Source organism: Bolinopsis microptera, chromosome 7 (assembly GCF_026151205.1).
Source record: "Bolinopsis microptera isolate Bmic1 chromosome 7, MBARI_Bmic_1.0, whole genome shotgun sequence".
Taxonomy (NCBI): domain Eukaryota; kingdom Metazoa; phylum Ctenophora; class Tentaculata; order Lobata; family Bolinopsidae; genus Bolinopsis; species Bolinopsis microptera.
The window spans coordinates 11557101-11574760 of record NC_087078.1 but is presented as its reverse complement, the minus strand read 5'-3'; the positions used below and the strand labels follow the sequence as shown (position 1 = coordinate 11574760).

At 35.4% G+C, this 17660-nt stretch overlaps 1 protein-coding gene and 1 long non-coding RNA gene across 2 annotated transcripts in view; both read right to left on the bottom strand.

The window, feature by feature from the left end:
• Positions 1 to 195: 195 nt before the first annotated feature.
• Positions 196 to 17660, bottom strand: part of LOC134818694 (protein PALS2-like) — a 74292-nt gene continuing 56827 nt past the window's right edge. The window contains exons 2-16 of the mRNA XM_063828334.1: positions 14736 to 14848; positions 14535 to 14599; positions 14244 to 14386; positions 12659 to 12776; positions 12188 to 12349; positions 8594 to 8815; positions 6436 to 6576; positions 6011 to 6218; positions 5452 to 5559; positions 5157 to 5286; positions 4762 to 4857; positions 4092 to 4217; positions 1527 to 1598; positions 1132 to 1227; positions 196 to 753 (exon numbers count right to left, since the gene is read on the bottom strand). Coding sequence (XP_063684404.1) covers positions 627 to 753; positions 1132 to 1227; positions 1527 to 1598; positions 4092 to 4217; positions 4762 to 4857; positions 5157 to 5286; positions 5452 to 5559; positions 6011 to 6218; positions 6436 to 6576; positions 8594 to 8815; positions 12188 to 12349; positions 12659 to 12776; positions 14244 to 14386; positions 14535 to 14599; positions 14736 to 14793 — 1872 coding nt within the window. The 5' untranslated portion in view covers positions 14794 to 14848 and the 3' untranslated portion in view covers positions 196 to 626. The remainder of the gene's footprint in view (positions 754 to 1131; positions 1228 to 1526; positions 1599 to 4091; positions 4218 to 4761; positions 4858 to 5156; positions 5287 to 5451; positions 5560 to 6010; positions 6219 to 6435; positions 6577 to 8593; positions 8816 to 12187; positions 12350 to 12658; positions 12777 to 14243; positions 14387 to 14534; positions 14600 to 14735; positions 14849 to 17660) is intronic.
• LOC134818894 (uncharacterized) lies at positions 2581 to 3321 on the bottom strand. The gene is made up of 3 exons (XR_010160700.1): positions 3259 to 3321; positions 2864 to 2959; positions 2581 to 2594 (listed from the first exon to the last, which is right to left on the bottom strand). It is a non-coding gene; the product is annotated as an uncharacterized LOC134818894 (long non-coding RNA).

Below are 17660 nucleotides of genomic sequence, written 5' to 3'. Positions count from 1 at the left end.
ATTTCCAAATATGGAAATATTTTGTCAGATTCAGTATTCACTAGTGCGGGAAGTCCTCACCGAATTCATTTAACCATTAGCAGACCAAATTCAAATTCCCTGAATTCAAATTCGTAAATAAGGGAATACATTGCATATCGTGCTGCCATTATCTAAATTCAGAATCCACTTCTTGGACAAATAAAACTCAAAATCTCACGAGCAAAATTTGTTTCTGAATAACAATAAGAAATTCCATGCTGTACCAGACTTAAGCGCATTAAAACAATTCTGACTAGTAGCAATATATTATAGATCTGTGGTAAACTTTAAAATTGTTAATATAATAATCTGAGCTTCGTTTCAAAAAAACTCTTTCATTAAAACGTAATAAACAGAATACATACTTTGAAAATAACAATTTTTTTCTGCGAAATTGCTAAAATAAATATAATACATCTAACACTTGATAACGAGCAGCTAGTTATGTTATTGTTGACACGTATATTATATAAAACACAGGGTATATTAATATGGGGTAAGGTAATTAATTACTGGTATTAACTCTTGTGTGTGGTAAACATATCACGAGATCGATAATTAGTTCTCGATTAGCATCTCATTAAAGGCTAATTAGGGTAATTAGTCTAATAAACCCAACTGACTGGTACCCACTGATGGTCCAGCTCACATCTTTTGAGTCCCTGTCTTACTGAAGTGTAAGCGCCTTCCAGATCACGTGGATCCAGGTTTATCATCATGTCGAAATACTGTCTGAAATATCAATATTGTGGTTAGAAATGTTTATTGATTTGTCGAAATACTGTCTGAAATATCAATATAATTGTGGTTAGAAATTTTTATTGATTTGTCGAAATACTGTCTGAAATATGAGTATTGTGATTTACAATGATTAACTATGATTTGATATTTGATAATAACAATAAGATTCGACATATTTTGAGAACTCTAATTTAAAATGTCGGTCTTGTCAAAGGTTTCATTTTTTAAACTTTACAAAGTGACAGAGAGTAATATAATGAGTACCGGCGAAAACGACACATTAATTTTACTAAACGGCAGGTAAATCCCAAAATAAAAATGTAAAACAAGGAAGTTAATACTTAGAATACAGATTTAATAATATTTTACCTGTAATCGTCGTACATAGTTCGGCTATCACTCTTATCACTGGCCATCTCGTCTTCATTTGTCACGAACACAACAAATGGCATGAACTCTGGCGTTCTGGGAATAAACGGATTTAATATCACTTGATTATTACCTTATATAACTGCGTAATACTTCTGTCATTTTTCGTGATCCAATTCTTGGCTTACTAACTAGTTGAACTCTAATATGATGACGTCATATGAAATACTGTGGCGTGATGTGATTGCGTTATTTTGAAACACAGAATCCCATGTAACCAATGTGAGGAAAGAATAGTATTAATTGAGAAAACACACTTGTCGGAACATATGGACTGTTTAATTTATTAGATATAATTAATCTGCTAAATAAGACTGGGAAAGTGTAAAACTGACCTGATAGATTTAAGAGACTGAGGGTGGATTGATAAGACGCATGTTTTCCCGCTTCTCATTACCGCTCGCACACTGAGAATCTTGCATTGCCCTTTTATGATTCGTCAAAATTATACAATTTTGGAAATGCCTGATTTTGCGCTAAACTGCTCCTAATCTATTGACATAAATATATGCTGGACAAGCGTCCAGGGCAATAATCAATGATTTCCAAATATGGAAATATTTTGTCAGATTCAGTATTCACTAGTGCGGGAAGTCCTCACCGAATTCATTTTACCATTAGCAGACCAAATTCAAATTCCCTGAATTCAAATTCGTAAATAAGGGAATACATTGCATATCGTGCTGCCATTATCTAAATTCAGAATCCACTTCTTGGACAAATAAAACTCAAAATCTCACGAGCAAAATTTGTTTCTGAATAACAATAAGAAATTCCATGCTGTACCAGACTTAAGCGCATTAAAACAATTCTGACTAGTAGCAATATATTATAGATCTGTGGTAAACTTTAAAATTGTTAATATAATAATCTGAGCTTCGTTTCAAAAAAACTCTTTCATTAAAACGTAATAAACAGAATACATACTTTGAAAATAACAATTTTTTTCTGCGAAATTGCTAAAATAAATATAATACATCTAACACTTGATAACGAGCAGCTAGTTATGTTATTGTTGACACGTATATTATATAAAACACAGGGTATATTAATATGGGGTAAGGTAATTAATTACTGGTATTAACTCTTGTGTGTGGTAAACATATCACGAGATCGATAATTAGTTCTCGATTAGCATCTCATTAAAGGCTAATTAGGGTAATTAGTCTAATAAACCCAACTGACTGGTACCCACTGATGGTCCAGCTCACATCTTTTGAGTCCCTGTCTTACTGAAGTGTAAGCGCCTTCCAGATCACGTGGATCCAGGTTTATCATCATGTCGAAATACTGTCTGAAATATCAATATTGTGGTTAGAAATGTTTATTGATTTGTCGAAATACTGTCTGAAATATCAATATAATTGTGGTTAGAAATTTTTATTGATTTGTCGAAATACTGTCTGAAATATGAGTATTGTGATTTACAATGATTAACTATGATTTGATATTTGATAATAACAATAAGATTCGACATATTTTGAGAACTCTAATTTAAAATGTCGGTCTTGTCAAAGGTTTCATTTTTTAAACTTTACAAAGTGACAGAGAGTAATATAATGAGTACCGGCGAAAACGACACATTAATTTTACTAAACGGCAGGTAAATCCCAAAATAAAAATGTAAAACAAGGAAGTTAATACTTAGAATACAGATTTAATAATATTTTACCTGTAATCGTCGTACATAGTTCGGCTATCACTCTTATCACTGGCCATCTCGTCTTCATTTGTCACGAACACAACAAATGGCATGAACTCTGGCGTTCTGGGAATAAACGGATTTAATATCACTTGATTATTACCTTATATAACTGCGTAATACTTCTGTCATTTTTCGTGATCCAATTCTTGGCTTACTAACTAGTTGAACTCTAATATGATGACGTCATATGAAATACTGTGGCGTGATGTGATTGCGTTATTTTGAAACACAGAATCCCATGTAACCAATGTGAGGAAAGAATAGTATTAATTGAGAAAACACACTTGTCGGAACATATGGACTGTTTAATTTATTAGATATAATTAATCTGCTAAATAAGACTGGGAAAGTGTAAAACTGACCTGATAGATTTAAGAGACTGAGGGTGGATTGATAAGACGCATGTTTTCCCGCTTCTCATTACTGCTCGCACACTGAGAATCTTGCATTGCCCTTTTATGATTCGTCAAAATTATACAATTTTGGAAATGCCTGATTTTGCGCTAAACTGCTCCTAATCTATTGACATAAATATATGCTGGACAAGCGTCCAGGGCAATAATCAATGATTTCCAAATATGGAAATATTTTGTCAGATTCAGTATTCACTAGTGCGGGAAGTCCTCACCGAATTCATTTTACCATTAGCAGACCAAATTCAAATTCCCTGAATTCAAATTCGTAAATAAGGGAATACATTGCATATCGTGCTGCCATTATCTAAATTCAGAATCCACTTCTTGGACAAATAAAACTCAAAATCTCACGAGCAAAATTTGTTTCTGAATAACAATAAGAAATTCCATGCTGTACCAGACTTAAGCGCATTAAAACAATTCTGACTAGTAGCAATATATTATAGATCTGTGGTAAACTTTAAAATTGTTAATATAATAATCTGAGCTTCGTTTCAAAAAAACTCTTTCATTAAAACGTAATAAACAGAATACATACTTTGAAAATAACAATTTTTTTCTGCGAAATTGCTAAAATAAATATAATACATCTAACACTTGATAACGAGCAGCTAGTTATGTTATTGTTGACACGTATATTATATAAAACACAGGGTATATTAATATGGGGTAAGGTAATTAATTACTGGTATTAACTCTTGTGTGTGGTAAACATATCACGAGATCGATAATTAGTTCTCGATTAGCATCTCATTAAAGGCTAATTAGGGTAATTAGTCTAATAAACCCAACTGACTGGTACCCACTGATGGTCCAGCTCACATCTTTTGAGTCCCTGTCTTACTGAAGTGTAAGCGCCTTCCAGATCACGTGGATCCAGGTTTATCATCATGTCGAAATACTGTCTGAAATATCAATATTGTGGTTAGAAATGTTTATTGATTTGTCGAAATACTGTCTGAAATATCAATATAATTGTGGTTAGAAATTTTTATTGATTTGTCGAAATACTGTCTGAAATATGAGTATTGTGATTTACAATGATTAACTATGATTTGATATTTGATAATAACAATAAGATTCGACATATTTTGAGAACTCTAATTTAAAATGTCGGTCTTGTCAAAGGTTTCATTTTTTAAACTTTACAAAGTGACAGAGAGTAATATAATGAGTACCGGCGAAATATGAGTATTGTGATTTACAATGATTAACTATGATTTGATATTTGATAATAACAATAAGATTCGACATATTTTGAGAACTCTAATTTAAAATGTCGGTCTTGTCAAAGGTTTCATTTTTTAAACTTTACAAAGTGACAGAGAGTAATATAATGAGTACCGGCGAAAACGACACATTAATTTTACTAAACGGCAGGCAAATCCCAAAATAAAAATGTAAAACAAGGAAGTTAATACTTAGAATACAGATTTAATAATATTTTACCTGTAATCGTCGTACATAGTTCGGCTATCACTCTTATCACTGGCCATCTCGTCTTCATTTGTCACGAACACAACAAATGGCATGAACTCTGGCGTTCTGGGAATAAACGGATTTAATATCACTTGATTATTACCTTATATAACTGCGTAATACTTCTGTCATTTTTCGTGATCCAATTCTTGGCTTACTAACTAGTTGAACTCTAATATGATGACGTCATATGAAATACTGTGGCGTGATGTGATTGCGTTATTTTGAAACACAGAATCCCATGTAACCAATGTGAGGAAAGAATAGTATTAATTGAGAAAACACACTTGTCGGAACATATGGACTGTTTAATTTATTAGATATAATTAATCTGCTAAATAAGACTGGGAAAGTGTAAAACTGACCTGATAGATTTAAGAGACTGAGGGTGGATTGATAAGACGCATGTTTTCCCGCTTCTCATTACCGCTCGCACACTGTCTAGTTTAGTTCCGTACAAATTACCCTCGTACTCACCAAACTCTAGGTATTTTCCTGAAAGGTGGTTCCAGTTTTATGTTTATTAACAGTACTAACTTAGTCACTTTTGCAATTGTTGGACAATATAGATATCTTAACCTTTTCATAGCTTGTTCCAAGAACTTACAAATCATACAGAAAATCCAGGTTACTTGGAACTTGAAAGAATAAAGTAAAAACCTTGTAAGAACTCGTCCTCCATTTCTTTTCTGCTTTTAGCGAACCAGTAACCTTGTCCAGAGTCCTCCCCATCACGGGGCCTTCTAGAAGTGTGTGGCATAGGAGTTGCTGAATAGGGTTGTAGTTCAGTTTAATGCTATTTATTAATAGTAACCCACTTTTACATAGGAGTTGCTGAATAGGGTTGTAGTTCAGGTTAATGCTGTTTATTAATAGTAACCCACTTTTACTGGACATTCATGTCATTCTTTCCCAAGTTTTAGGGTTATCTAGTTAGTCGTGCGGAATGGCAAAACGATTTTGAATTTTACCATGTTCAATTATAAAGTTTAAAGGAGAAGGAGACTGTTTACTCTGGATTACAGCCAGTAAAATGAGGTAAACGAGGGCTACAATTGCGTGCTAATAAGGGCTGTAATACTCAGATAAGTATCAAAGTTACAAGAGTTACAGTATCACGTTACTTTTTCACGAATGTTAGGAATGTACACATCATTGATAATCTCGTCATTCTCTAACGAGTAATCCAATTACATGATTACACTTTAAATACACAAACCTAATCTATCAGGATCCTTTGTCAGGAGTTTACTGACTAGAGAATCTTTGCCCGTGTTGTCAGATCCTACAAGAACCATGGTTTTACGTTGGAATGGAGGCATTCTGGCGAGCTCCTCGTAGATGGGAACTGAGTGCCTGTCGTAGTCTGCATTCTTTTGGGTTGAGTACATTATCTTCCGCTTCTTCATTGACTTTGCTTTCTTGACCTGGTGTTATCATGCGATTAAAGACAATTACATATTTTGAACTTTGTTTAATGTCATATCAAATAGATTTGTATTTTTCATTTAAGATGATATTGTAATAACCTTGAATTTAATACTGTCAGCAGTATAAAGCTGTTAAGAAATTTGTCCTTAAGATTTTGTCTAAAAGGTACAATAAAAGAACTAAAAAAACTCTAAAAGCTTTAAAGCTACCTACCATATCCTGGTTGATGAAAGCTCTGCGCCTCTCTTGAAGCACAAGACTGGGTATAAGACCAGCTTGCCGGGGTCGCTCACTTTCATTCTCACTGTGCACCTTTACAGCTTGCCACCAGTTATCATCGTCCTTGTTTACTACCTGTAATAGTATAGGTTATAGTGGACGTTCTCTCGTATCACTAACTATTTAGAGATCTAGAGGTTAGTGGACGTTCCCTCGTATCACTACCTGTAGGATTAGAGGTTAGTTAGTGGACGTTCCCTCGTATCACTACATGTAGGATTATAGGTTAGTTAGTGGACATTCCCTCGTATCACAACATGTAGGATTAGAGGTTAGTTAGTGGACGTTCCCTCCTGTAGGATTAGAGGTTAGTGGACGTTCTCTAGTATCCTCAGTAAGAGATGAGTTATGACATGATGGAAAACCTCTGCTCATGATGGGGTAAAGGAACTTTTAAACTGCGATGGTATATCTGATTATGTTACACTAAGTCAGTATATTGCTATAAGTATAACCTCTCAATATAACGCAACACTGTGCACATACACAAACTGATTTGATTTGCGAACCCCTATTAAAGAAGATTACACACAAGAGGGTGAGCCCTGCTAGAGGGCATTGTAGTGAACATAATGGGCAGTCAAGTAGTCAACAATATAACGGTGAGCTCAATAAACTATGACGTCATGATTGATGAGTTAAACGTTTGTCATGCATTCCATTAGACTGGGCCACACATTGTAGTGTTTATCAAACACCCGGTCATTATACACGCTCTTAACCAATAATTAATTAATTAAGTTGCACTACCTACTGACATTGTGTAGGGAGATATTGTAGAGAATGTAAAAGTGTAACATTGTGACATTGTAACAGTATAACAATGTAACATTGTGGGCTTGACAGTATATGATGAAGGTACAGAACCTTTGTTATACTTTCGTGCATTGACAATGATACATTATTGACATTTTATCCGACTACAGAGCACAGTACACTGAGGTTACATAATATAAGATAATTATATTATATAGTATCATATCCGCTATATATAAGGAGGCAGTAAAACTAGCGGGCTGTGATGAATGGGGACTTGTCACAACCCCATTATAGCAACATTAACTATATTGGCTCTGCTAAGATATTCACTCTGCAGCGTAGCGGCAGTACTTGTGCACCGTGCACAATGTAGTTCAGCTACTCACCGTGTATGAAATATTCAATTCAGTACAAAGAATAGTTTAAAACATTCTTGTGCAGCACGCAGGTGGAAGATATGAGACATTGTTAAACAAATTCTCCGTTACATTGTGTGAAATGTATGCAATAATAACACGGGAAAATGCATATCATCTTCTTAAGTGTCACATGACTGGTGATAAATCACAAATCTCAAGAAAGCTCTGTAAATTTGCTTACACGTGAACGAGCCAATTCTATTCCAAATACAAAGTATGCACAATACTACAATATAATATACAGTGTAGTATGAGCACGTCTATTTTTCCGCGCACATGAAAGATTTAATCGTGAATATAATAAGAAAATACTATTAATTCATAGCAGTCAGATTATTTATCAGCCCTTAGGGCCATACAGCATTTAGAGGATCTCAGTTAGTAAATACAAATTTTTATGAGGGGTTGGGGGCCCTATTATATTGTCACTTAAATGTGGCACTCAAAATTCTTCTTTCAAATTCGTACTTTAAGCAAATATGGTAAATATGGCCCTAAAAGACATAATCTCCTCACATTGACATTGTCTAGTTTAAAAGAGACACGAACCGAATCGCTGGTATAACTTAAAGATAATATTCACTGCCACGAAGAATCAGTACCAGGTCATAATATCATTACATTATATTATAACTTTATTCGAATCAAAAATAGATATGCACAGTATCATAAAATGTCTATCAAACCAGATTATTTGTACAGGCAGATTAATTATGCAGTGTTAAAAAATCTTTGTGTTAGTAATAAATGTCATTACATAATAATATATCATATCGAAATTGTGCTATTTCAAAACTACACATAGTTTCAGCTAATCACTAGCATAACTGTACTAACAGATAAAATTTACCACCACAAACAATCATGACCACAATACAAATAAAACTGACTATTAAAGTAAAGCTAAACCATACCTGGAGTATTTCCCCAAACTTAAAGGGCAGCCCAAACTCCTTGCTGGGACACATATCATCAGTAGCAGGATCGTAATCAAAGAAAGCACGTACAAAGAGCTGCTTGACATCGGACATGGCGGGGTTAAAGGAAGGTAGTATAGTGAGCATGAGACTTCCTGATGTGTTGGTTAGCCACTGTTGCACTTCGCTCGGGTCGTCAGATACTTTAGCTCCATTTACCTGTGTTAGAGCGAGGGTGAGATGTTTAGTGTGGGTGAGATGTTTAGGGTGAGATGTTTAGTGGTGTGGATCAAGGATTATGTTGTGTTTTAACTAACATTGGATGCTTCAGTTTTGTAGGACCAGAAAATTAGAGATTCGCATGGCGTTTTATATTTTGTGGCGAAGAGAATCACCTTAATAACACCAGAATGTGTGTGTGTGTGTGTGTGTGTCTGTCTGTCTGTCTGTCTGATCGTCTGTGTGTAATTTCCGAACGGTTATACAAAAAAAACAGTAATAGTTACGGGACTGGTTTTTTCGGTATAGTGCCGACAAAACTCTGACGAAGCCAATAAGCAAATTTTATAAAAATCGGCCGGTGGTAAGTGGTTTAATTGATGGTTTTTTACCACAAAATATGTTACATAAAATGGCTTGAGAAGAACGGCAAGAGTTACGGGGCTAGCTCTCTCTCTCTCTCTGCATAATATTATGTAGCGTATATATTACATGGCGTATATATTACATGGTCATATAATACTATAAACTTATTAGGGAGGGAGTGCTCAAACGGTCTGTTTGGACTGTAGAGAGAGTTCATACTTTCATACGACAATGTAATGCATGTTCACAAATATGATAGGCTGGTGTGGTGCATGGTGTTAAGGGTTAATTTCTATCGATTATTGATTAAGAATTACTATCTTTTAAGCATACTATTGGATACGTGAGGGCACTCCGAATAGAATTGCTCGCCTAATCCGGGTTTTAACTCAGCGGGTAATTACTCCTACCCTTTTTAACTGCGGCAGTGAAATCCCGGCCGTAGGCCGGGTTACACTAGTTCATTTATAATATGATGGAGGTCGTTAGCAAGCCGCTTATCTAAAGCATCAGATTTACCGATACAATAACAAAAAGTACTGGTAGATATTGGCAGAAATTACAATGAAGTTTTTGATATTTAGTTATTTGTTTTAGGGAAAGTTGGGCGTTGTTTTAACTATCCCTTGTTTAGAACTTCGATTTAATATACTAGTACAATAACAAATAGTGTACAATCAGGCGGGAGATATTTCAAAAAGTAAAAGCGGTGATGAACTACCAACAAAGCAATGAACACTGCCCAGCATGAGCTCCGAGAGCTGAGAGAGCGTGTATTTATACTAATTAAAACACGGGCTGTCCAGGAGAGCCGGGCCGTGGTGGGGTAGCCGTGTTGGGGGATGTATTGTAATAGTCTAACGTGTTTCCTAGTGATAACTTAACATTAATACATGTTGCTTGTAGTAGAGAACAATGTGAAATGTTACACTTTGTTTGTTCATTGTACACTGAACAAACAAACATGCAGAACATGTGCATACCCATTACCCATGACTTCAAATATTATGACGAGCGGATTTATGAAGTCGTGACGTCACAGCCGTATAACATAACGTAATTAACCTCTAATATGACGTAACTAACCTCTAATATGACGTAACTAACCTCTAACATGACGTAACTAACCTCTAACATGACATAACTAACCTCTAACATCACATAACTAACCTCTAATATGACGTAACTAACCTCTAATATGACGTAACTAACCTCTAATATGACGTAACTAACCTCTAATATGACGTAACTAACCTCTAACATGACGTAACTAACCTCTAATATGACGTAACTAACCTCTAATATGACGTAACTAACCTCTAACATGACGTAACTAACCTCTAACATGACGTAACTAACCTCTAATATGACGTAACTAACCTCTAACATGACGTAACTAACCTCTAATATGACGTAACTAACCTCTAACATGACGTAACTAACCTCTAATATGACGTAACTAACCTCTAATATGACGTAACTAACCTCTAACATGACGTAACTAACCTCTAATATGACGTAACTAACCTCTAACATGACGTAACTAACCTCTAATATGACGTAACTAACCTCTAATATGACGTAACTAACCTCTAATATGACGTAACTAACCTCTAATATGACGTAACTAACCTCTAATATGACGTAACTAACCTCTAATATGACGTAACTAACCTCTAACATGACGTAACTAACCTCTAATATGACGTAACTAACCTCTAATATGACGTAACTAACCTCTAATATGACGTAACTAACCTCTAACATGACGTAACTAACCTCTAATATGACGTAACTAACCTCTAATATGACGTAACTAACCTCTAATTTGACGTAACTAACCTCTAACATGACGTAACTAACCTCTAACATGACGTAACTAACCTCTAATATGACGTAACTAACCTCTAATATGACGTAACTAACCTCTAACATGACGTAACTAACCTCTAATATGACGTAACTAACCTCTAACATGACGTAACTAACCTCTAACATGACGTAACTAACCTCTAACATGACGTAACTAACCTCTAACATGACGTAACTAACCTCTAATATGACGTAACTAACCTCTAACATGACGTAACTAACCTCTAATATGACGTAACTAACCTCTAATATGACGTAACTAACCTCTAATATGACGTAACTAACCTCTAATATGACGTAACTAACCTCTAACATTACGTAACTAACCTCTAACATGACGTAACTAACCTCTAATATGACGTAACTAACCTCTAACATGACGTAACTAACCTCTAATATGACGTAACTAACCTCTAATATGACGTAACTAACCTCTAATATGACGTAACTAACCTCTAATATGACGTAACTAACCTCTAACATGACGTAACTAACCTCTAATATGACGTAACTAACCTCTAACATTACGTAACTAACCTCTAACATGACGTAACAACTAACCTCTAATATGACGTAACTAACCTCTAATATGACGTAACTAACCTCTAATATGACGTAATTAACCTCTAATATGACGTAACTAACCTCTAACATGACGTAACTAACCTCTAATATGACGTAACTAACCTCTAATATGACGTAACTAACCTCTAACATTACGTTACTAACCTCTAACATGACGTAACAACTAACCTCTAATATGACGTAACTAACCTCTAATATGACGTAACTAACCTCTAATATGACGTAACTAACCTCTAATATGACGTAACTAACCTCTAATATGACGTAACTAACCTCTAATATGACGTAATTAACCTCTAATATGACGTAACTAACCTCTAACATGACGTAACTAACCTCTAATATGACGTAACTAACCTCTAATATGACGTAACTAACCTCTAACATTACGTAACTAACCTCTAACATGACGTAACAACTAACCTCTAATATGACGTAACTAACCTCTAATATGACGTAACTAACCTCTAATATGACGTAACTAACCTCTAATATGACGTAACTAACCTCTAATATGACGTAACTAACCTCTAACATTACGTAACTAACCTCTAATATGATGTCACCCACAGAGAGTAATCCTTGTCTCCCTATTAAGCCACCATGTAATATCCTAGCTATCACAATTCCCTCTTTCGTCTTCTTCAGTGTTATTCCCAGAGGTTCCCCTTTACCCTTGTGTAGTCCTATCATCCGCACTTTCTCTGAACTCTGATGAATAATAAAATGAGCAAAACATTACAGAGCGGGGCCTTATTTTGTACTATTTAGTAAAAACTTAAGGACATCAATATTGACAGCATAGGTACTGTAGGTACCTATACATAGGTACTGTAGGTACTTAAACATAGGTACTGTTAACACTCACAAAATCATGTGTACTCAGCTCTGGGGAATGTTCAATTTAAATGTTAACTATTTAATCTGACGAATAATAATTTACTAAAATTTGAAATCACAATTTGACCACTGGTTATTAGAAAGTGAAAACGTGTTAATCAAGGTAAAATAAATCTAAACCTCGTCCATCTCATCAGGATCAAGGTGGTGACCGGGTGGAACGACGTCGTAATCTCGTAATAGTATCTTACTGATCACATCCGTAAAGCTTGATAGATACGTATCTTCTAACAAACACCTACAGGGATATCTTTAAAAGTCTGATACGTCTATATTGTAGTGGTTAATAGTTGAATATTTGAAGGGATCAAATATTAATCTATCAAAGAAATCACATATCCTACCGAAGATATTATATTTAATTTAACTTTGAGTAAGTTCACAGTATAAATATTATTTTCAAGAGACACCAACGTAAATACAATCTAACACGACAACACTTATGAAAGACAACAAGTTTCAATTTGTAACTAATCATTAAACACGATAGCTATATTTAACCCATCGTTAAATATCACTCGTGACATGCCAGAAAAATATAAAAGTATAACGGTATTGTCAGCAGTTTAATTTCTAAAAGCCGCGTTAAATATATTGTATCTTTGCCAAGTAAATTGACACATTGTGTAGTGTAAACTGTTAACAGTCCAATTAGTAACCAGTTTGTCATCATACTATATTAGACTTAAAGGGACATACACCAAAATCGTTTATATTGTTTTTGTCTATATCTTCCAAATATGTATTCATTGGCCGTGCCAAATCATGAATGGTTTTGTTGCATGTCCCCTTTACACTTTATAAGTTTATTGTTTAATAAATGTACAGTGATATAGTTAAAGTTCTGATTCTAGTCACGTGACAGCTAAAGTTCACTTCGTGATGTTGATTTTATGTCAATTTGTATCATCAGTTGTTTTATGATTTTATATGATATCACTTCATGAATGGTGGTTTATTATCTATAATCCCTATCTAGGGGTGTGGCCTAAAAAGCTGATAGAGGCCATTCGAACTAAAACTTTACATTTTCAATGCTGACATTATCTAAATAAGGTCTTGCATATTATCATGAGGAATATTATTATATCACCTTTTAAAAGATCGTTCAAACGATGGAAACACAATCTAAATTTGTAACAACGCACAAAACTTTTAAATAGAATCAATTGAAATTCAATTTATTGAATTGTGATTTTTCAAGACATTATTCAACACAGGTGACATCTAATTAAATTGGAATGAATCTATTATATCTACCAGTTTATAACTATAGCCTACGCCCTACGGGTGCAGCAACCAAGCTTAATTAACCTTAAACTTTACGAACAGTGGTACAATAACCAATACTTGCAATGGATACAGTGCAGAAATAAGTAACTTAATTCAAATGCGGTCAGTATTACACATCATTCTCCATTATCCAGCAATTATAATGTGCAATATCATGATAATTATACCTACTAGGCTGACACACCAAGATATGATCTGGTTTGCTTAACGAGAAGTGCAGGCAAATTTTGGAGTACGATTGTACGATTGTACTGTGTACTTCTACAATAATGTATTAAAATGCATACTTTTCATTCTTACACAGCATTGCATCTTATTCCGAAACTAGTGAACGTGATGACGTATGGTCATATGATTATATTATATGATTTCAATATTATTAATTATTATTATTACATAAAATAATTCTTACTTGAGCTCCTGCGCGTGTTCTGATGGGCTGTTAGAGAGGGCGTCTAACAATGTTCCTAGCGTTCTACTGACATGAGAATCCCGGGGGCGGGGCAAGGAGTTTGCAATGCCTATCAGCTGGTATAGCATACATATGTTGCTGAACTGAAATAATTGCCGTGCAAACTGGACAGATACAATTTTGTGATGTGTTAAAAATTGACTGAAAACCAAGATATCATAGTAAATTAAGACTGAGTCCGGTTATAAAAGTTGAAATTGGCTAGAATATCTACTCTAAAGTATACAATACCTGATGATTTTCGAAAACTGCCTTGACATATTCAACATTCTGACCTCCCCTCGACTTTAATTCACCTGAATAAATATATAATATGTTTCGTCAATTGAAAGAAACATGGAATGCTTACAATCTAACATAGATAACTAGGCAAACAACCTCGCAACGAAACTGCAAATGAATTACTATCTTTTAAATAAAACGTCATGTTACCTAAATACTTGTAAAGTTCCTCAACAGCTTGTGTAGGCGTGCTTGTCTCAACAGTCATTGTATATTGCTTGCTTCACAACTCCATCTACTACATCTTGCCCGGTAACATTGAACTACCAAAGAGTATTGTGTGATCAAATCTTTCTGCCATTTCCATGACTGACATTTCACAGTTTAAACTGAATTTTTACCAATGACCAACAAGTGAGGTCAGTGTGACTGGAAGCAGATTAGCTGGAGAAAACTTTGATGGATGGAAAATCATGAAAATGTTCAGATTATATTAACTTTCCTTAACCAAATTTCACTGTTTTGATTGAATTTTTCTTCAGTGAGGCAATGACCAATTAGTGAGTTGAAAGCTAGATTAAAAAAGAAAGCTTTGATAAACGGAATATCATCAGGCTATAAGGAGACATTTTGGACCAGATTTTCGAATATAATCTTCTCTTCTGTTTCGCAGCTGACTGAATTTTGGTGGCCCATCAAGGGGTTCGGTGTTTTAGACCTTTAGAGAATGTGGGTTTTAGCTCACCTGGGCTGACTCAGGGGGTTTGGGGAGCTGGCCTCACCACCCATGGAGGCCTCCGCTAGATGCAAAGCCAAACGATTTCAACACCCTAGAATGGCTCTGGATGCATCAAAGCAGGATTGAAAACTGTAAATTATATATTTAACAAGACCAGAAGCAAGTCTATGGTTGAAGAAAGAAACTTTTAACATGCAAAAGTGACACATACCAGGTAACAAAGTATATCACATATATTTTTTCTGTTTGAGATGTGAACAACTTTACTGTAATGTTCAAAATTATATTTTAAATGTTCAAAATGTTACCATCAACATCTACAAAGCATCAAAAGAATATAGATCGAATTTTCCAATGAGCATTTAAAAAATAGGTACTGTTAAAAAAAGTAAGGCCTTGTGATCTAGACACTAGACTGGGAAGAAGCATAGCTAATGAATAAATATAGACTAATATTTGGGGTTTCAATAGGATAACTGTCATGAGATAAGGTTTCTAAAAGTGTGGTTTTCATTTATTAAATATTCAAATACTAATTTACATTTTCTTCTGTGATTTCTCTTATGGCTTGGTTTTGCAAAAAGTTTCACTCAATAATTTTTTGAACAGTTCAACTGACATACTGACACATGTCATTTTTTATAGGACTTATGATGTAGAAGAACCCTGAAAATCGAGTCTAAAAATCTCCTCCTACATTTTTTGAGCAATCACCCTGAAACTTTCAGGATATGTTCTAAGGACCATTTAAAAGAGATTGTCGGGCCAAAATTTTGAGATAGGAAAAATTTTTATTCAATTTAAAAATCTTGGACCTGAAAAAATCGTCGAAAAACGAGGTCTACAATTTTCAAAATCGAATTAAGCCCTTTCTGCAAGGGGTTTTGCTAATTCGCTCGCCCAAAAATTTCACGTGACTTTGGTTTTTATGGTTTTGCAGCCGGACAAAACCGTTATACATAAACCCTAATCCCAACCTTGTATCACGTGGTGACCCCCACGGTCGCTTCACTATAGTAGCGTCTTCGACGCTACAGGGGGAGCCGCGCACTTCGTGCGCGGCGGGTCATACAACGTATGACAATCCCAACCCTAACCCTAACCATAACCCCGAAGTTAACCATAACCCTTACCACAACCCTAACCCTAACCAGGGCCCTAAACAATCGAATTCGTATTTTACTAGCCTGTCACGTGACCAAAACGGTTTTTTGCCCATAACTCTCCAGGGAAGCATTTTAACTCTACGTCAGGAGGGCTGATGCGGAATCAGCGTCCAAAATACACCGATATAGATTACTTTCATGCCCAAAGGGCCTTTTCACCATTCACAAGAATTTTCTTAAAATTTGGGCGAGCGATTTAGTAGGAGCGTTTTGCAAGCGAAAGGGCTTTGGTTAGAGCAATAAACTTACCACACGTCCCTAATTTTATATCCACCTCACCATGTGCTTTCTACTTGTTGTATGACCCGCCGCGCGCGAGTGCGCGGCTCCTCCTGTATCTTGCTCTAACGAGAGCCCTCTCGCTTGCAGTAGCGCACGACCGCTGAAGGTGAAACAATCGCGTCACGCAGTACGCGTAGACACATGGCTATGTTAGCCCTGTATCGTCAGGACGATAAACAGTAAAGGAAAACGACCGTGGGGGTCACGACGCGATACAACTTTTTACCGTACGGGGCAGGCGAGCTAGGCGCGCGCTATTGTTAACGCAAGGGCTCTGGTTGATACGGCGGCGCGCGCTTCGCGCGCGAAAAGTGGCATGCAACGTATGTCAAGGCTCTGGTGAGAATTTGTTTGCTGCGTTCAGCGTTCTAAGAAAAATAAAATTTAAGAAAAACAAAATTTAAATTTACCACAAAACTATTAATATATATTATGTTATTTATTACTGGGCGGCGCTCAGCCTGTAATTTCGCCCAATCTTTATTCGGGCTAAGTGAATTACGACTTCCATCGTCCTGAAAAACAGTGCGAAGGCTCATTTGATGTTAAAAAGCACGTGAATCGCATTCACGTGATCGATCAGAACCTATTACAGCCGCGCAGAAGATCGCGTACACACCAACTACCTACAGCTGCATGCTGATAAAGTTAAGAGTAACATACATTTACATCAATAGTCCTAATCAACAACAGGTGTAATGGGAAGAAAAGCAACTACTTTTTTCAAAAAGTTAATTGCTGACAGAATGTTTAAAAGATTAGGAGAAAGATACAGTGAGGCAATGAAATTTATCAGGAAAAGAATAATATTTGACTTATTATTGAGAAAAAAAATTATAGCTCTTAGAGGAGAAAGAGGGATAAAAATGAAAAAGTGGTAACGCTGTTAAAATATCAGAACTAGACATACATTTAGAGCCAACAAATTGAACTGGCTACTTCTACTAC